The sequence below is a fragment of the Neocloeon triangulifer genome, unplaced genomic scaffold (assembly GCF_031216515.1).
Source record: "Neocloeon triangulifer isolate White Clay Creek 2 clone unplaced genomic scaffold, ASM3121651v1 ptg000015l, whole genome shotgun sequence".
NCBI classification, from domain to species: Eukaryota; Metazoa; Arthropoda; class Insecta; order Ephemeroptera; family Baetidae; genus Neocloeon; species Neocloeon triangulifer.
Window position 1 is genome coordinate 4,225,136 of NW_026775557.1, and position 21,386 is coordinate 4,246,521.

A 21,386-nucleotide genomic window follows, 5' to 3' on the forward strand; every position below is an offset into this window, starting at 1 on the left:
GTGTTCTACTACTCTACTTCCTCCTGGCGCGTTTTTTTTTAACGCCAGAGAAAAAGATTAAATTTTCATAAGCATGCGTTTTTCTAAATACTGAAGTTCCGCAGGAAACTTTAAATCAAAGAAGTGGTGATTCAGCTATTTACAACATTCAAAAGTTTATTTCTCCTCATCAATGACGGTACAAAGATAATTCGACATTTCATTTAAAATAGCTCTGTGGTACTAACTGTTGGTTTAATTATTCTTTTATAACTCTTTTTCAGCAATAGGCAGGTGCGTATGTAAGATTAATAATAAAAATTGGTGATCATTCAACTCACTGCACATTTTCATTACAGCAGCAAGGCCTTGTTTAAATTAATTGATTACACATTAAATTTATTTTAGCATTAAATAGCAAAAACGATGATTCACCAATTCAATTTGATCTTCAACAATAAATTTGCTTAACACTGTGATTATCACAATACAGAAATCAATGAATTTCGACGGAAAAGAAATTTGCTAAATAGTTATCATTTGCTGGAACATGAGCTTCAATGGGCAGAGGCTCCATAAGGATGAATGAGAACCCATTAGATTTGAAGAGAGAAGAGTTGGGACAAGAATGAAAATGGAGTGGTGGTCCCTTGAGCCAATTAAAACCAAAAGAATGCGATTTTAACATGCACTGAGATGCAACAATAATGATGCCTTAAAAATAAGATTAAAATAATCGGTGATACATCAAACGGACTGAAAGATTAAAGAGCTAAAATCCCTTCATTTTTTTTAAATAAAATCACAATCAGAAGCAACCTGCACCATCAACATTTATCCTTGAGACTCGAAATGAGAATATATTTCTAAATCTTAGGCCAAAAACAGGGTTGCATAAAACAAGAATACTCACATCGAGTCCCACGATCATTTACTACCTTATTCAAAGGCCTTGGACACACACATACAAATCTCAGTCAGCTAATCAATTAGTTAGTAATCACGTGGAGTAAAACAAAAATATCCGAATGACACAATTTTTTCATTCCTCTAAACAAGATCAGATAAAAAAAAAGGTTGTTGTACTTTACATTTGGCAACTAAAGGACGCGAACAGAAAGAAATTCAAGAAAGGGAGTTGGTTAGTGGTTGCTGTTTGCTAATTTACGACGCGCAGCACGTTCGAATCAGACTAGTCCAGCACTGTCCGGTGCTCCCCACACAGTCAACTACTTTACGATAATTCAACTTGAGTGTGTTCTCTGTGACTACTTGAGTTAAAAACTGATCAATTTTGCCTCTCACCACCAGTGTGAGAGAGGTTTAGTCAAAATTAATGAGAAAAATTATTATATAATGGTTTCTGATCAAGGGGCTCTCTCATTTCTTTGTGAATGGAAAAGGAGACCTGAATTAGACGATGACGTCGCCTCTCCTGCTTGGTTGCTCCTCTTGCTGGACTGCCACTTCAGGGTTGACTTCGTGGCCGATCTCGACTGGTCCTCTTGCTGAAGTGCTAGGCATGGGGTTTTCTGCCGTCACCACCACTATTTGCTCCGTGCTGGGCTCTCCGTTAATTGAGTGTTCTGTTGACGAATTCATGGTGGTAAGTTCATCTGTAGATATTTCATAATTGTCAGTTTAGGGTTTAAAAAAGTGATATATTCAAATTATAAAAACGTTATAATACTTGAATAAACTTTGTTTTATATTAATCCCTATGTGACACTTTTCTTTTAAAATAAAATTCACCTCTGTTGCTGCTCTGGCCAATTTGCTCAGCATTTACAACTGCAATATTGCCTGTGGTGCTGCCTTCTGCAGAGGAAACCGAAGTGCTGTCCTCGGAAGAAGTGTTGCTACGTCTGTCTCTGCGTCTCATGGCTCGACGGAACGGATTGTCCTGAAATTTATTAATAATTTAAACGTGGTCTAAATTACTCATTTTAATTTATTTACTCTTTGACGGGAAAATGTGCCTCCACCGGTTGTTCCTGGATTGTTGGAGGAACGAACAAGAGGTGCAGTTTCGTCATCGGTGTCACTGTCAGTGTCGGACATAATTCTCTCATCGCGGGCAAAAACCTTCCGTTTGCAGACAGGGCAAACTCGGCGTGACTTGGTCAGCCAGGGATCGATGCATTTACTGTGATACGCTGAAATAAATATTTTTGTGATTTTTTTTTTTTTACAAATATTTCTTTTGTGATAATTTTATAAATTCCTCAACTCACCATGAGAGCACGGCAGTATTCTCAGCTTGTCTCCCTCAATGTAGTCCTCCAAGCAAATGGCACAAGTCTCGTAAGGATCTCCTTTAACAAACTTGGATGTTGGAATCTGACGGAGCGACGATGTTGGCAATCTATGGCGGCGCTCTCTTCTGTAGTCTTTTACACACTTGACGATCTGATTGAAATCAAAATTTACTGCACAATTCCTTTTGTACAATTTCAAACCCTTACCATGAAAACTAGTGTTACTAAAAAGCATATCCCTACGACTATCGCAAAAGGTAGCAGCAAATGCGTGTTGATGTTGAATGGGAGATCGTCATTAATGAGAATATAAAATCTGCAACATTAATTTTATTGAAAATTATCTGAAAAAAAATCCTTCTTTTCATAATCCAAAATTGTAAAATTGAATTGGGTTAGCAGGTCAATTAAAAATTATCAGTTAAAATGCTGAGTAATTTTCACTTTTTGTGAGAGGAGCAAATAAAGTATTAAAAGAATAAGGTCTACGCTCATTGTGTCACGCACAGAGTTTAAAATAAACAAAACGTGACCTCATTGGTTCAATAGAAAATTATATCTCAGTGATAAGCCACAAATTCAAAAGCATACCCGCTCTGATACTGATAACTATCTCGCAGCAGCCAGCCAGCCTCTTCGCCCACAAAAACAGATGGGATGTAAATATCAGCCGAGTAGTTGGCCGACATGATTTCTGAAAGCAACATCCCGGTCAAAACCAGACTCTGCAGATAAGAAAACGTTCAGGCTCACCCAGATCGCTCGAGTTGACATTGTGGACAATGACCGCATCATAACCAGCCCTTTGGGCGTTCCGAATTTTGTCCTCGAAATTGCAGTCGTACCTTCTGATCAGGGCAATCCATTGGCCAGTGTAGTTTGTTACATTCGGCGGCTGCTCCAGGTTCGGACATCCGCTCGGTGGATTTGAGTAAACCAATAAACCCTGCAATGAATGGAATGATAAACTTCAGAATTTGGCGATTTTCATAATAATAATAATAATTATAAATGAATCAGGAAAATTTGTAATTGTTTTATTATCATGATCTAAAAATTAAATCACAATGATTTGAATTAAATATCGCCTTTATTGGGTTTTGTGAGTTGTTTATTGTTTAAAAAAAAAAACAATATTATGCTTTTAAACAATAAAATTATTTAATAACTCACAAACTCCATCGCGGAAAAGACAATTTTAAATTCTAATCACCACGAATCAATCGTGAAATTCTACCACAAAATTAAATCACGTTTATTTGGAAAGATCTCAATTTCAATACAAATATAGTGGTTAGAAAACTTGAATAAAATTTGAAAGTGATTCGCATAAAATTTTATTGATTAAAAAATAATATCAATAAAATAATAATATTACAATGAAAAAAAATTTTTTGTTTTTTTATTTATTAATAATGGTTTTGTACTCATTTGCCTTCAATTAAATCGGCCTCAACCTCAACGAGGTCAAAACCAAAAGTTATCAGTGCAAAAAAACTAACCTTGAGCCCCTCGAAAGGAAGCCTCTCGCCGAATCTGGCAGGCAGGTCGCGAAACTCGAGGTCCTCGATGGGCCGGTGGGTCTCGCGGCTGAAGACGAGCACGTCGGCCCCCGCAAGGGCGGCGTGGCAAAGAATGACCAGACTCACGATGGCCACCATGTAGAGGGCCGTGATGTGGCGCGGCAGAGGACTCTGCGGGTACATTCTGCAGCTGCCAACAATTCAAAATTACAATTAATGACGTGTTTGAGCAATTCCAAGAAGTGAGAATTATTTATATAATAATAATTATTATGTAAGAAAAAAAATAGAAGAAGAAAATAGGAGACCGGTTTGATAAGATAGTGCAGTGCGGAATGTCAAAATGCAAATTGTTGTCGGGCGAGACACGTTTTCGCTGAGCCGCGAGATGTGTATAAATTAATTTACATCTCTGGCAAAACAACTGCGGGAACGTGTCACTCGCTGGATGCGGCTCGAGTTGCTCTTGTGTGAAGGAAAACCAGATTCGAGTGCATCAAACTTGCATTTGGTGGTGAGCCGAGGATAAAAAGTGCATATCTTGTGACAAGGACACGGGTTTGTATTATAAAAAAAAAATACTTGGCAACGAGAGTGCTAAAATTTCAATTGATTCATGAAACATAACAAAACTAAAATTCTGGTTTTTTTAGTTGATCAAAAATTACAATAAATAACATTTTCTGTGAGTTAAAAATCAAAAGAAAAATAAAATGAAATTTATATATAAAAAAAAAACAATTTCAACAAGAACAATCCATGAATCAAGAAAAAATTAGTTCAGAAAATAATTTTTTAAGACTTTTGTTGATCAATTAAAAGTCAAAATTTCACACTTTTTAAGTAATTTATATGAATTGGCAAATATTTATCTTTTAATTAATTAATTATGATAAAAATGAAAAAAATATATATTTTTTCATTCTAAAATGAATGAAGAAAAGCAATTAAAAACTTTATATTGCCGAAAAAATTGATAAAAAATCAACCACATTTTGAGCTTTTTTTTACCATTATTAATTTTATTTATTTCAGAAAAAACGATTTCACATTTTATTCCATGCAGTTTTAATTATTTTCATGAGGGTCACGATCGCAATTGAGTAAATTTACTTAAATAGCAAACATTAGTGATAAAAATAATAAGTGGTTTTGTTTTTTAATTTCGAATTAGGGTTTTCCCCCCAAAAACAAGGTAAAAAAACGCAATAAATTAATTGAGAGAGGGAAAGAAGGAAATTCAAGCATGGTATGAAAATTCCTCTAATATCACAATAACACCCATGCCATTTCATTGACATTGTCAGCTTTATGATTCATTACTGCACAATCAGAAGATGACGAATAAATGAAAAAAAAGAGGAAGAAATTAATTTTGCGACTGAATACAAAATACAAACAATTTTGTCACGAACGACACGTTAATTATAATTATTGAAACAAATCAGCGGCCTTGATTGCCTCGAGTGGTCATTTCATTCTCGCCCTTGTACGGAGTGAATTTATCATTTATCACGGCAAATAAAGAAGAAGAAGTGGAGGAAAAATAAATAGCGAGAGCGAGCATGTGACCGTCACTCATTCAACCGCTGGCCACAAAATGGAGCCAATTAGCTCGGCAGACGACACGGTTGACGAATATTTCGGTTCATTATTAATTAGGGCACGCGATTGAACCCGACGTGCCCGTTGTCAGGTGCCCGTCGAGCTGCGGGGCGACGCAAAATAAAAACATGGAGAGATGCAAAATGATCGCCCCAGGGCCGTTGCCTCTTCCAGAGCGACGCAATTCGAGCAAATTCGCGACCGAAATCGGCCCGAATCGATCGGAATCATTTAAAATATTTCGTATATTTAATCAATGTAAATGAAGAAATGTGGATATGGATGTTAAATCGGTGGAAATTGGAGCAAAAGAGTGAAATTTTTCGAAATAAAGGTGGTTCTCGAATCGTACCCGTTGATCAATCGAAGATCATGGCTGCAGATTTGCGGCTCTTTCGGTTCTCAGCAGGACCAGGTCATCGTTCGGCACTCTCGGGGAGACACAAACACACTCTTGACTCACGACTGATTCGGCAAAATCATCGACAGGGGCGAAAATTCGAGTAAATCATGACTGCAGACGAATAATAAACACACAAACTCTCACCCACTATTAATTGGATTAGTTTGCGGGAGGGCGCCGCTTGGTAGCAGCACCTCCGAGGTCCCTCTGCAATGCCATTGCCAACCTGAGAGTTTTTCCGCAGCCAACATTCCCAATATAACTTAAAATTAATAAATTAACGATCGAGAGACGAATGGTTATGATTTAATTGGAAAATGGCAGTTCCTCAATGGTTTTTGTAAATCAATTATTGCTGTAAAGGGGAAAAAATTTGCCGCTTTTCAATTTAGTTTAACTTTAATTAATATTGATTAATTACTGAAATAATTATTTGAGCTCTACTTTATTAAAAAATTGACTTAATTTCAAAAGTTGTTAATTAACTTTAATTTAATTTAATACTACTGGTAGTGTCGTTTAGTCCAAAAATTCATCTTTCTTTCGAATGAATTGTTTTCAAAAATAAATTGATGTAATTTTTTTTTACAAATATACAACAGTAATACTAATATGGATTTTTGTTAATCGAATCGTAATTTAGGCAGTACTTCTTGCTAAGTATAATTATGCAACCTTCTAGACAGTGCTGTGATGCGTGATGCATAGATACTTTTATCTCATCTCACCGTTCCTTGACCCTGCTCGATCTGTAGTATCTCTACCGCACTCTCTTCGCTGGCTATTTAAATTATATGACAATTTCAATTTTATACAAATTATGAAGAAAAAAAAAGATAAAATTGCACCAATATTAAATTTCTAAATTCTCACTCGCTGTATTTACTGTAATAACTTTAAACCGCATAATGCATAATTAATATAACAGGCGCATATAAATTGTTAGGTGCATAAAATAATTAACAATTACACAGGAAACGAGACGAGGAAAAAATGCAAACAATGCTAATCGTCTGTAGTGAAAGATGCGAGGGACTCATTAATAAGCGTGACAAGTCCCCATTGTTTTTCACATTAGCTTGTCGCGACTAAAACTTAATTATGTTCTTTCTAAAGGTGTTCCTGCATCTCTTCTCGCCTAGAGGTCTCGTCGAGAGCAATTAAGTCGCAATTTGTTGCGTAACTCTTTGCAGGGCACTCGCCAGAAGAGCATGCGAACGTGTCTGGAGCATCTTCCGGAAGTTGGGGAAAGTATAGAAAAAAAATAGAATCTGGAATTAAAAATTCAAGACTTCCATTGATCGAATCGAGTTCCCACGCACACGGATCGTTCTCCTCATTTCCCTGCATATGCTCGAAAACAAAAGCTACTTTGTGCGATCTAGTTCACTGTGTTGTTATTTTAAAGAGAATAAAAGACGAAAAGCAGCAATAATACAGCATACACAGGTGCGGAGGCGTCAATTCCTGCAGGTGCATTAATTCGTAGAGTTGAAAGAGAAAATGCATGAGAATCAGTGGAAAACACGCAAAGGACGTTTTCACTGCCAATAAAATCAGTGAACGTGTGTACACCGCTTCATTTTTTAAATCTACTTTTTTTTATTTTGTAAAAAAGAAAAATGAATCTCTATTAGATTTATTTTGCATATTATTTGAATTAACTAACTTGTTTAGAGCGGTTTGGCGCGGTGGCTCATGTTCCGTGTATGTAGCATCAAATTCGTCAAAAATAATGCGAGAAGCGTCAGATTCAATGGGTTTCTGGTTTCGGCAACGCGATAAGCGTTGGGAAGGAACAGGGTGGAAAATTTTCCATGAGCAGAGGAAAAATCAATTTTTTTTTTTTTTTTTTTTTTGAATGGAAAATAATAGAAATTATTTTTCTGATTCTCGTTTTTGTGCAACAATTCAATGTTCCTTTCCAATAATTGATTATTCAATCCATAATAGGATATTTTGTATAAAAATTGAACAAGAACTGTAATAATAAAGCAAAGAAAAATGATGGAAAAAGTGTTAGAAAAATAAGTGGTTTAGTTCATGAGTAATTTTTAATTTAAATTTAATGGAAACTTACTGTTTCAACTTTTAACTGCTGCCTGAAACGCGTCTGGGTTATTCAGAGTCACAATGGTGTATCATTGTTGAGACGTTACCCAAAACTATGTCTGTCCAGTAATGAAACCTTCAATTATAAATTAGTCTTTTTACTATAAACTAGAGTTTTCATGACGAAAATTTGCTGCAATTAATTCATTTATTATTATCAACTTTTATAAGTTAGATTCAATAATTTAATTAGTCCATTCCTCAAAGCGCCCCAAAGTAAAAATTTTTTTAGAAGGAAAATGGTTAAATTACATGAATTTTTTTTTCTTGAAAAGTTGAAACCTTGTTGCAAAGAAAGAAAAATAATTTTTCCCTCATTTTCATTATAGTTTATGACGGCTTATGATTTAATCTTACTATAATTTTAATTTCTCACTGAGGAATTACTTAATTTATTTCCATTCATCATTTCAATGTCGTGAAGGTGGAAAAATATTCTTCTGTGATAAAACAGCAAAATTCTCTAAAATTACAATAAATCAAATAAAATGACCGGCTGAGATACATTATTTAAGAGGAAGGTACACCACGTCCTTTAACAGAAGGCCAAAAACTAAGAATCTCGCACTTTCTGTACTCTTTTGCCCTCCTTCAAAACGATAGGCATGCAAATTGGTCACATCAAAATTCAACCGGCGCGTCTTTTCCCATCTCGGAACGTCCATCTATCTGCAGACGAGAGTGAACCTTTTCGCCTTCAAAGGCAGGTGTGTTTCTTGAACTGCAGCTCCTATCGTTATTCAGGTACACAAGCGACTTCTCGCAAAGAGGTGGATTAATAGAAAGGCTGCCGGGAGGTGGGAGGCGTATAAAGAAAGCGACGGTGACCCAGTGCCGCTCATTGTGCACCAAAGTTCACCACAGCAGCCGGCATGAAGAAGCCTTCGCTGCTCCTGGCATTCGCCTTCCTGGCTGTTTCGGTCTGCGGCCAAAATTTTGCTCAGCAATACCAGGTAGGAAGATAAAATTTAAATAGTCATTTTTTACAGCATTAGTCTCTACTTCTTTGTTAAAAATATTTTTTTTCAGACTTCACAGTATACTTTGTGCTTTTTATTCTGGAAAAAATTGCTCAGTGAATTTTGAAAACAAAATTTAGATCAAAATTCAACTACTGTTGCTTTTTTACTTCTATCATTTTATTAAATATTACTTAAATAAAAATGTTCTTTTGCTCAGGGACAACTTTTGTGCCAGAGTAAATTTAAATTCCAAAAATCTTTAAATGGGAACCATTCTGCATAAAAAAAAATTGGTGGGAAACGTTGATAGGTACAATAACTCGCAATATTTTGTTCATAAAAACTCTGGAAAAAAGTCAAGATACAATGGAACATAATTTGCAGAAGATTTTCACCTGCATTATAAGCTATCTGCTACTTTAACCTATAATACAGTGTTAAAAAAATACAGATATTAAAGCAAAAATTCCTGCAGGACTCGTCAGGTCGGACCTTTTGAGTTTAGGAAATCGTGTGTTGCGAATTATTGGTTTAGAGGATTTCTTTATTCACCTCACAAATAAACTTGCTTTTGCATTAATTAAAATTTTCTTTCAAAAACTTGAAGACATAATTACTTAAATTACTAGTATATCAACCATTTTAAATTGCACTTTCATTTCATATAAAAAAAATAAATAAATAACAATTAAATATTCATAACGTTTACTTTAAATTCATAACTCAAACTAATTAGAAGAGTCTAATGCTGGCTGAACAGAAAAACTAGCATGCTTATTGGAAATAGGATGAACAACAAAGTGATGTCACTGAGTGAGCTGGCTGAGTTTGTGCCAGTGGCTATTGGAAGAATAATTTGTTACAGTTTACAAGTATAAATTTGTTTCACAGCAAACTCACCGTGCAGTTCAATGACATCGGCCAAACTCATAAATACAAAGGGAGTAATCAGCATTATAACTTTCATCTTTTGGCCCAGCTGCAAAATTGAATTTGGATTCTCTTGACTATGATATTATAGCAAAAAAAATTCTTACATTTCGTGTAAACATCTTGTGCGTCTGGAAAATCATTGTCTGGCCAATAAGAGAGGAGATCAATATGATCGCCTGAATCATAGCACTTTTGTCTTTGACCAACCGGCTGCTGACTGCCATGATGATGGCCAGGTGATTAATTGATTACAAACTAACTTGAGCAGGGCGGTGTCTGATTTACTCGTATTCAATAGTTTAGCAAACTGATTTGAGTTCGGCGAAAATAAAAACTGGAGCAAACATAAGTCACACATCTTAAGCTTCTCGTTCTACGGTTATGGATTAATTTCCCCATAATGCTCTTTACTAATGTATAATTACCGCTGTTTCGCAAATATTTCATTCATAGTTCACACAGAGGCGCTTACAATTAGAATATAGTTTTACACTTCTTCTTGCGGCTTTTTGCAACTAGAGCGGCGATGACAATGACTCGAGTCTCATATTTTGCACAAGATCTTTTCTCTCCAACCTCCTTTTATTTACAGTCTATGCGCAGACTAGACAGAAAATATAATCCGCACCCAGGTAGAAACTTTTTTCTATCGCAACAATTAAAGTCGGTGACACGCTTTTAATATTGGCACCCACGTCAAATGATCAACTCATCTGAATTCAAGCCGCGTGCGTTGCTTCACTGGCTGAATTTTTGCACCAGAAAATGCACATAAAAGAAAGGACCTCTTGCATCTTTCATTTGCTCGGGTTAAGCAATCGAGGGACGAATGCGGAATTTTAACAATGCTTTTAAGTGAACTGCTCCGTATGTGCGCTGCTCACTCGTGACATTTCACTTTTCGCAGCAAATGACCCAAATCGAACCGCGAAAATTGGTTGCATCACACAGACGAGTCAGAGGCTTTTTTGAGAATGATGCGCTTCTGAAATTTTTTGTATGAGTTCAACAGAGCGAAAGTTGCTTGGTAATATAAAGGGCACTTTTTTACTTGAAAAAGTGAGCAGTCTTTCATCAAACTCATCAAACCGGCAGAAAGTTGTGGGAGGAGTACCTGAAACAATTATTTAATTATACGAGAAATTTTGTGCTCAGCATTTGATTGCTTTGATACACAATCAATCAATTTATCCAATTTATTAAAACAAATTATTACATTTAATATGTATTAATTAAGAATTTATATTTTATAATAATATTACATTTAACCTTATGCTTTCTTTTAATTTTTGTTTTAGCCAGCTTTCCAATCTCTGTAAAAAAAATTTAAAACAATTAGCTAATACATTTTTGCTTGGATCAATAATCAAAGTTCTACTTTTATCATGTTTTTTATCGTTTTAATTTGTATACTTTTTTATTGGCCTTTTCAATAATAACTATCAACAAATAACATTTTGATGGAGTTTTAAAACAAAATTATTTTTCCTGCTGCCATCGACGCTTGAGCTCAGTGTGTAGACTTTCTTGGAAAAATTATAACTCTTCCCATGTTTCTCAAAATTCAGCAAAGTCAAAAGTGAGAGGGCCCATTGCTTCTCAACAATGCTCCCCACGGCGTGTTGACTTGTTAAAATAAATTTGCATAATGTCTGTGACTTACGGCTCTAGCGCATAAATTTAGAGTGAGAACAAGTCACCGTTAGTACAATTAGACAGGTCGGAGGAAGTTTTCACCTGATTTGCAAATAATTAGCGGCGTCGTTCGTGAAAAAACTTTCGATTTCCCGAGGAAAGTGATAAATGAAAGGATATTTCACCAAGAGAAGACCGACTCTAGGTTGTCACTATAAAAAAATAACGTCTCGCCTCCGGCCGAACGCAGGTTAATTACTATTATTTATTTTAAACTGGTAAAGGCGCATCCTCTGCGGAGAGAGGAGTAGCTCACATCGAGCGCATGCAGAGAAAGTTGAGGTGTGCGGGAGGATTCTTCTCCGCGTCTGCGACCTGCCTCCGACTGTGCAGTGCTCTTGAGGTGAAATCTCTCCGGGTCGCGGTGAGATGAATGATGCACGCGTACGTGTTTCGATTAAAGACCTTCTCTCGCCGGCACCCAATGTCAAAGGCTCGTCGTGTTTTCAATACCAAACGAGTATATCAGAAGAAAGCACGCATAATTTTCTGCAAACCGGTATGATATACGCGGGAATATGTGCGATAAGAAAAGCGCGTGAGAAATGAATGAAATAAATGAAAGGAGAAAAGTTCAAATATTTCTTGAGCCGGGCGCATCATCAATTCGTGAACTTTCTACTGCTCTCTGCCTGTCATAAAATCCACGGAGGTTAATTTATTGGGTAAACATATCTAATTTGGCGTGAAATTTGGAGAGTTCTTAGTTTCACATTAAAAATAAATTAATCTCTCATTTTGAACTTTTTAAGAATGGTGAAGTCAAGAAGAAACTAGTATTTAAGACGATTTACCGCAGAAGCCAGTAGAAACTTAATGATCCTAGCGTTCGGAAAATAAGTGTCAAATTAATTTTTATAGAGAAAATAGAAATATGTGCAAAAAAAACTACATAGTCATAATAATATAAAAAAAAATATTAATGAAAAGGAAAAAAATTAGAGGAGAAAATCATAAATTATATTTAATTAACAATGTTTCATCTTTCTTATTTAATGAATTATTATTATAAAGTTTGATTGAAATTTTTATGCTCGTTTTACGTTGATAAAGACTACTTAACTAGCAATTGATTGATTGCAAGTAAATTAGAAATTTTTTCATTGATTGATCAAATTTGCTTCATTTTTAACTTTTTAAGTTACATGCAGGGACCAGCATTTTATGGAAGCTCTTAATGTGCTATCTAGATTATGCGCGAGCGTTGCATAAAAGCGTCATGAAGCGAATCGCTTTAGCTAATCCGCCAGCTCTAGTCTAATCTCCCACAATCTACATTTGTAATTAACTTCTCACAAACCAAAACGAGCATTGGTGCTCTAACTAACTAAGCCTTCTAAAATTCGCTCCTCTGCAAACACATTCATTTGCACTCATTTCCATAGTTCGCACCAAAAGAAGTGTGTCATTGCGAATGCCCTTTTAATACATAACACATGCGCTATAATAAGGTGAAAGTAAAAATCCGGCGCGCACAAAAATAACGTCTCGCTCCAAGAAAATTGCTGCCTTCTGCCGAGGCATTGTTAAAAAACTGCGATTTTTCTAGCAGCGTCTAAATTTATTATTTGTGTCGCAAGTTTTTATGCATATAAATTAGGCACAAAAGATTCCGCCCCGGAACTTGAGAAATCAAAACAGAAAAGATCTGAATGCTAGGGACAAGGCCGCAATTTAAATTAATTCGCGCTTTTATAAAATTCAATTTGTAATTTTGTTTTCAAACTTTCGTTTCAGAACGCTGATTTCCGCTTCGCTCCAGAGCACCGTTCGCTTCCTCAACAGGTACAAGAGAGCTCGCAGCAAGTGACGAACTTCTTTAGACCGTCGGAACAACTGCTCAACTCGTTCCAACCGTCCGTTCCGCCCAATCACGCGCCAAATCACAACATTCAGCCGCCCTTCCAGAGGCAAAACACTTTCCAAGGCACTCAGGCGCCTCAAAACACCTTCCAGCCCCCAAGAGATTCGTTCCAACCCCCGCAGCAGACGTTCCAGCCTCCAGAACAGGACTTTAACCAGAAGAACTTCAACCGACAGCCAAACAATTTCAACCCCCAGCAGAGCAGTTTCAACCCCCAGCAAAACAACTTCAACCAGCAACAGAATTTCAGACAGCAGCAGCCGACGCAACCATCTTTCCAACCGCAGTTCAACAGACCCCCTCAACAGCAGAACAACTTCAACCAGCCCCAGCAGAACAGCTTCAACCAGCCTCAGCAGAACTTCTTCAGCCCTACCCCTCCTCCTTCAACCCAGGCACCGGTGACCACGACCTTCGCCCCGTCACCCAGCACTCCGGTAAGTGGAGACAAATTTAATTTATCTTGCACATAATTAGAATTTGAAGCACTTCAAGATCCAACAGCACGCAAAAAGGCACAGAATTTTATTCTTTTAAGGAACAATAGTTAATATTATAAATATATCATTTCAATTGTTGTAAAAAATGGTGGGAAAATTTAGTACAATGCAATCGGCAATCACTTCTTTTTAATCACTTTTATTTTTTATAAAGAATTGTATATCTCACCTTGTGCATGATTTTTTTTTTTTTACTTTTTTACACTACTTGTCCTCTTCGTCTTAAAAACTATATTTATACTTACGAATCTACTGAAAATTTTGACTAACCCCTATTGGCCCTGGCCCCCATCATCTTTTAACACGCGCAACACGTCCTGATTGTGTTCAAGGATGTCTCCCAGAAGCAATTGAGTCAAAAGTTGCTGCAGCAGTTGGGCCAGCAGATCGCCTCAAACCCCAACGCCCCGAACACCATCACCCTGCCCAATGGTCAGAGGGTGCAGGTGCTCACAGCACCCCCTAAAGCTGCCGCTCCCACCACCACAAGCCCACCCCCTGTTGTGAAAACTATCGAAACCAAGGGTGGGTTGTTGGATGCCGTGACCCAGGGTGTCGTTCCCGACGGCATCAAGTACGAGGTCATCAGGCAGAAGCACGACGGAGATTTGGAGACTGTCAAGGGCCTGCCATCTGATTTACCAAAAAAGGTTAATTAAATTTTAAGTTTCACTAACATAGATATTTATTCAGTACAATAATATACTTTTTTTCAATTTTATTAAAAAAATTTTAATTTATATTTATAATTTTAAAATTTTAATTAAAATATCTTGGTAATTAAATTTTTTTTAATTTGACAAAATTAGGATAGTTTTAAGTAAAGATCTGCCAAAAATAAAAACTACAAATTGACTATGCGAAATTGTATTTGTCATACAATTATGGAAGCAAAATTAATCAAAAACTTTCATTATCGCTACAATTTACATCATTATTGATATTTGAATGTTCATAATAATTTCATGAAATTATTAAAACAAAAAAAAATAATAATAGAATACACTACGTTTAATTATTATAATTGATGTTGCAAACGTCATGATGTGCTGATGAGGTGTGGAAAAGAAAATGTACACCGCAAATTCTTAAATTTATAGATAAATCGAGATAAATAACAAAAAACAAATCTTGATTTAAAGAAAAGCTTGCTAAATGATCTGATTACACTTATATTTTCAAAATCTTGATGGCTCTTCTGAGATAAAATTTCATTTTAATTTACTTATTAGCATTATGTCCTTAAATTTAATATTATAATTAACATTTTTCATAATTTTAACTCTTGCTTGATAAAACCAGGTGACTTTCGTCATTTTGGAGGAGCAGGACGACGGTTCCTTCAAAGTCCAAGGCGTCCGCAAGGGCGCCGGCATCCCCGAAGGCTCTGACATTGCGGCCGAAGCTGCCAAGGCGGCCAAAAATGGTCATGAGGACAACGAGGAAGTGCAGAACATCCTGAAGAAACTGCAGGATGGCAAACTAAAGTTGCCCACCGGTGGACCGACCAGCTCGCCCAGAATCGCCACGACCACCCTCAAACCCCAGCCCCGGCAAAGAACCGTGCCGACCACCCATCAACCCCGCCACAGGGCAGTTACCCCTTTCCCGGTGACCTATGCACCCTCGACCTCCACCACGTCCCAACCACCGGCCGAGCATCGCGGCCACTTTGTCGCCTCTCAAAGTAGCCCCGTGTCGCACAGCGTGCCGTCGCCTAACGCGGTACGTACTTTTCGCACAAATTATATATTTCCACTTTTCGTCTTGGGAATCGTGACTTCTTCTGTTCCTCTTTTGTCTTGTTTTTCGTACGTGTTGTGAATAATTGCTCCATTCTACATAATCTTCACTCTTTAGTTTAATCTTCCTGAGAAAGTTCTGGTTTGTTTTATTTCCGACCAGAGGAAAATATAATTATAAACTAAATAGCTTTTAATTGTTGTTTGCGTTGCCGAAATTAGTAATTGCAATTTAAATCACGTTTGCGCCATTAAGAAGTGTTGTGTGCCAAATGATGTTTGCATAAATGAGAAGTGCTGAAATTTGAGCCGTTTGGAAAGCAGCCTGGATATTTTTTCACGTGTGAGAGTTTTTACAAGTGGCCCAGAGAATTACTCAGATTTCCATTAAAGAGATAAAATCAATTTCCAATTTGGTTATTTTATAGGTGAACACGTCAAATTTATCTCCAATAAATTTTTATTTATCACTCTACAAACAATCGATTAATTTGGAGAAAGTAATAAAATGCTCATAAATATAAACATATAGCCTTTTTTATCAGGGGCGTCTCTTGCGATTGGATCACTCAATATATGTTCCGAAGCGATGAAATTCACTTTCTTCCAATCGTCGGCAGACGGCCTTTGAAAATTTACGACAATGTGTGATCGCCCACGAGTCAGTATATCTTTTCTTTCTGCGTTTCCTTTCATTCGTCGCGTCCCATTTCGATCGAAGAGAAATTTTCAAACCACTCTCGCCCAGCAGCTTCTCGAATTTTGAAAGTTAAAGGTCATGACCAAAGTGAAAAGCGCGGCAGTTAACAATTTTGCCGCATTGTCCGTTCGCACGCAGATTTAATTTCTCCGTTTGTCTGATTTGCGTATTCAATGACTCGTTTGCATAGAGGGTCGGTATTGCGCTCAAATTGAGCTGCTTTTGTGCCTGAAAGAGGCCTTCACCTACTATTTCAGACGGCGCTGCCTTTCTTTGCTTTTGACGACGTGGGCACTACGTAATTAGCCCGCAGATGAATAATTTCATCTTTCTCGCATTAACCAGCGCAAACAAAAGCTCTGTTTTAATGTATGCGTAATTTCGTCACATAAAGATTACAATTTATGCTCAAGTGTGAATGATCTTTGTCTGCAGCTAATTAAGAAGTCGCCGCCGTCGTCTCTCGGAGATGCACTCAGGGCCCAAGGTCTCCGCTCTATGGCCCAGTTCCTTGAACAAGTTGGACTCGACCGCGCACTCAACGACTCTAGTAAGTAAATTAAAAATTCCATATTTTTCTAAATAGTCAACGATTTTATTTCTAATTTTTTTTTATAGCATCACAAATTTGAATTTAATTAAATGCTTTTTATAATTTAAATCCAAAATTAACTATGCATTTTATATAACAAACTATAAATTTTTGAAAAGAAGTAAAAAAAAATACAATTAAATTATTTTTCAAAAATTAAAAGCAGCATGAAACATGAAGAAGAATACGGGAGAAATTTTACATTTCAATTAACAAACATTTTATTAAAAAAAAAAGATCCGCACGATCTTTATTGCAAAATGTAATACACAGTCCACTAGAAATTCGTGTAATGTGTTATAAATTTGTTTTGTATTGTAATGTGGGACAAAGAACGGCTGAACAATGATGAATCAGCAGCAAACGCCGTCGCTCACTCGCAACTCTCGTGTCGGAGGATCTGCTTAGAAGCTCCTTTATAAATTTGCGCAGATCGCAATCTCCTGCATGCGACAAAGGAGAAAAATTCACATCGGCACCTCTTGCGACTGAGAGTTCTGAGAACGATATCGCGTTTCTAGCTCTCTTCAAAATCGAAAGTATCGTCAAAAGAGCGTGTTGTTTATTTGCTGGTTAAGGCTGACGAGGTGCGGAAAGAAAGACAATGGGCCGATCCGTATCTTCCGACTGACATAATCAGGTTGGGAATGTGAACGGAAGACTTTTTACATTTCCCTACTTCCGCATGCTAAAAAAATCTAAATAATAATTTTAGTAATTAAAATTTTGTTATTATTGCATGATTTGAAGATGAAAATTTCATTTTATAGATCCATTCACAATGTTTGTGCCAACTGATCTGGCCTTCAGGGCCCTTCTTTTGGAACTGGGAGGAGCTGAGAGGGCTCAGGCTAAGTTCAAAGCTAGCCCCCGTCTGCTAAGTGGGGTAAGTTTTTTGTTTAATAAATTAATATAACTAAAAATTAAAGCACAATATTTCAAAAATTTTATAATTTGTCAATACCAAAAGTATAACCTTATTTTTTTAATAATATACAATTATCTTAAAATTATATATTGTTCTATTTTTTTAAATTTTTTGAAAGTTAAATAATAAAAACAGCTTTATATTCTTGTACAATTTTTTTCTTTTTAGATATTCTAACTTTTTTACCGTCCATACAAAGCGTTTGTAATTTGTTTATTAGCAATTTAAAAGTAACTGACAATCCATATTTTTTTTTTTTTTTTTTGCGAAAAATAATAATATGATTGATAATGTTCAAATATAAATATAAATTGCAGTAAGTGGTACGCATAACTTACAAAAATAATTAATCTATGAAGAAATACTCGTGCGTGAAAAATAAAATATTGAACAAATTTGCTCTGCAGCTGCTTCTCCACCACGTCATCCCAGGCTACTTCAAGGAGAACGACCTGCAGGATGAGATGACCGGGGTCAGTTTGGCGGGCACGCAGCTCCGCGTCAACGTCTACTCGAACACCGACCAGTCGTTCAACCCCAAGAGGGTGATCACCGTCAACGGTGGTGCCATTTTCGATCGCACCGCCGACATTCCTCTTCCCGGCGGCTCCATTGCCCACTCGGTCAACAAAGTGCTCTTCCCGCTGCCGGTCGGTGACATCATGACCTCGCTTGAGGCTGACCCTGGCAGGAGATTCACCAAACTGGTGCAAATCGTCAAGGACTCGGGCCTGGACAACTTGCTAACCGCACCTGTACCGGACAGCGCAGGTAAATAATTTTTTTTTAACAATCTCATTGTTGTTTTTAAAATCCATTCAAAGACAAAAAAAGAAAAGGGGTTACTATTGTATTGTTTACACAAAAGAGAATGATAATTGAATATATATTTATCACAGTTTAATTTGAGAGTATTTAAAAAAATTTTAGTTCAATCAATTTTATTAAATAAAAATTTATTTTTGTTTATTCTCCATTAACTAAAATAAGATCACCAAGAAAATGAACAAACGTACAAAAAATAATTCAAAATTACACAATTATTTAAACAATTTTATTTTAATTTAATTGAACCAATTAAGTTACTAGTTTGTGGGCCAATTGCTTCTGGCTACTGTGATAAATTGCTCAAACCTTTTTAATGCGCGTAATGATTGACTCGCTTATTACAAAAGCACCTATTTTGCCTTTGGTGGGAAAAACTGGATCTGTTTTTTATAATATGATTCATTATGCTAATTATTATGTAGTGGCAGGAAAAATAATAATAAATAATTTAAGAGTGCAATATAAAGAGATGAGAAAAGAAAGTCTCCTGTCCATCCATATTGCCACTGTGGGAAACTTTGAGAATAAAAAAATCAGCCAAATTAGCGTCTCATTCACCAAGTGACTGATAATGGACGATGCTGGGAATGTGCGATTAGAAATCGCACGCACATCTTTCTCCTCCTCTTATTGCTGAATAATGCTCGCGATGGGAAATTTTAAATGTCAAAATGAATGATAGACAAAGATGCATCCTGGAATTAAATAATTTCTCTCGAAAAATTTGGCCTAATAAAACCTATCATTCCAGTTTTTTTTCAGTCCATACTTCTCTTATTTTCCAAGAAGAAGAAAAATATAATAAAATAAAATTATCCAGTTTAAATTTAATTTATAAAATATCTTTTATAAAAATGAACGTGGATTGCAGATGATGGCCGGACGTACTCATTCTTCGCACCCACCGACGACGCTCTGGCGAATGCATCTCCAGAGATCGCGCAGCTCATTGAAGCTGGACAGTCTCCCGAACGCAAAGCCGCCCTCAAAGTGCTGCTCGAGAGGCACATCGCCCCTGGCACACTTTTCTCCGAAGGTGTCACCTACTACCAGGCCACCTCCACCCTCTCTTCAAACCAGCCCCTCAGACTCTTCAATGATAATGGTTCGAAAATTTATCGAAAATCCAAATTATGATTACATTTATTTAATTTTAATTTTCTTGAAGAATTTAATGTTTGACGATGGTCTATTCAAAAGAGGTTTCAATTTAAATTCAGCTATTCTATGATATTATATTTTATTATTTTGTTGAAAAAAGCGGAAAAAGAGCAGGATGTCTTTTTTATGAAACAATTCCCATCATGGGAAAGGTTGATTTAAATTAAAAAATTAATTTGTTTTAACATAAACTGTACTCGTAGTTTAAATCCTTTGAACGCAATATTTTTTATTTTAATTCACGTTTTCTTTTTTTTAAATAGAGTCAAAGAGAGGCACTAAATAAACATTTTCATTGTAATGTTTTCCTTAAAAACCTCATTCATAATTTCGCGCTCCACTTCCTCACTGAGTGCACTTGGCCGAATAATGCACCGACCTTGCCCGTGACTCTTGAGTTTTTGTAGCGTGTAGCCCTTATTATTATTATGTATTTTTTTTAAAACGAAGAGCAGCTCTCATCTGCATCTTGGTTGATCTTGGCCCATAAACGCATCACTTTCACCAATCTGACGTTGAAAACCAACAAGAAATTTATCTCTTTATTCTTTTCGCAGGCGTGTTCAAAGTGAACTCGGCGAGAGTAGTGACTCCCGACATTCCGGCCACCAACGGGGTCATCCACGCACTCGACAGATTGCTCTGAGAGGTCGCGACCCCAGTCGCCACCACTCCGCTGTTGTAAATAAAAATCTTTCTTCGAAGCGATGTCGCTGCTTTCACCATGATTTGCCATCTCTTTTGATTTTAAACTCGCCTCTTTCGCGCCGCGCAGACTCTCGGGTAATTAGCGATTAATCTGCGTGCTTTCTACGGAGAAATAAAAAATGAACGTTTTTACGAATATCAAATTTAATTTTAACGATTGGCTCGACTTTCAGCTCTTGACGAGATGACTTTTGTAAATAGTGCTCGATTTGTAACCAGTAGATTTACTGTGGAAAGAATTTATTGCTCAGTGAAGTTTTCAAAACAGAGATGTATTGTTTGAAAAAAAGACGGGAGATTTTGTATAATTTTAAAATTCTAAAAAATGATTTCTGCTTAATATGCTTTTTCTGTTATTTTTCTCCTTAATTTTCACTTAACCAAGTTGAATTTTAAATGGAGATGCACTTTCAAAACCAAAGCACTGGCTATTTTCTGGGACGTATAAGTGTCAACATTTTAATCTCCTAACCGATTTTTCCACTAGCTTAGGGGCTCTTTTTTCCCAAAAGACCAATTTTAAGCTGCACACATAAATGTTCTCCGCCTTTATTTCTTCTTGCGAATTAGTTTATTTTTTGTTCACAATCTCCTGTCTAACCTTTGGCAAAGCAGATCAAGATTTGTATGATAGTAGTAATAAATTATTACCAAATGTACATTTTTTTTTTAAATTTATGTGTTTTATTTCATCAAAGTACGACTGCTTAATAGCTTTATAATAAATACATGTTATAATTAAGCGCAACCATCCACTTGCAAATTTTTATATTCAACCGGGGATGCTGCATTACTTATATAATTGCAGTATATTACGCATAGCTACGTTTCCTCTTCTAGCAATTGTCCATCATTTAGGTGATAAAAATTCAACCTCAGCACAGATTCCAAGT

General features: G+C 36.4%; 2 protein-coding genes across 5 annotated transcripts in view; one reads left to right on the top strand and one right to left on the bottom strand.

Annotated features, from left to right (window-relative positions):
* Positions 1-130: 130 nt before the first annotated feature.
* Positions 131-21,386, bottom strand: part of LOC132202855 (E3 ubiquitin-protein ligase RNF13) — a 46,668-nt gene continuing 25,412 nt past the window's right edge. The window contains exons 1-9 of one of the 4 annotated variants that reach the window (XM_059630120.1): positions 5,718-5,945; positions 3,740-3,944; positions 2,991-3,183; positions 2,829-2,931; positions 2,445-2,553; positions 2,214-2,388; positions 1,939-2,135; positions 1,732-1,882; positions 131-1,595 (exon numbers count right to left, since the gene is read on the bottom strand). In XM_059630120.1, the coding sequence (XP_059486103.1) occupies positions 1,393-1,595; positions 1,732-1,882; positions 1,939-2,135; positions 2,214-2,388; positions 2,445-2,553; positions 2,829-2,931; positions 2,991-3,183; positions 3,740-3,943 (1,335 nt within the window). In that variant the 5' untranslated portion in view covers position 3,944; positions 5,718-5,945 and the 3' untranslated portion in view covers positions 131-1,392. Of the gene's footprint in view, positions 1,596-1,731; positions 1,883-1,938; positions 2,136-2,213; positions 2,389-2,444; positions 2,554-2,828; positions 2,932-2,990; positions 3,184-3,739; positions 3,951-5,717; positions 5,946-21,386 lie in introns of those variants that run through there. The other 3 variants (XM_059630123.1, XM_059630119.1, XM_059630121.1) reach the window with 3 other exon arrangements.
* LOC132202854 (uncharacterized) lies at positions 8,705-21,162 on the top strand. The gene is made up of 9 exons (XM_059630118.1): positions 8,705-8,833; positions 13,208-13,771; positions 14,167-14,484; positions 15,137-15,559; positions 16,712-16,826; positions 17,639-17,754; positions 18,204-18,567; positions 19,496-19,729; positions 20,343-21,162. Exons 1-9 carry the CDS (start codon positions 8,753-8,755, stop codon positions 20,429-20,431), a joined length of 2,304 nt encoding a protein of 767 aa, XP_059486101.1. The 5' UTR covers positions 8,705-8,752; the 3' UTR covers positions 20,432-21,162.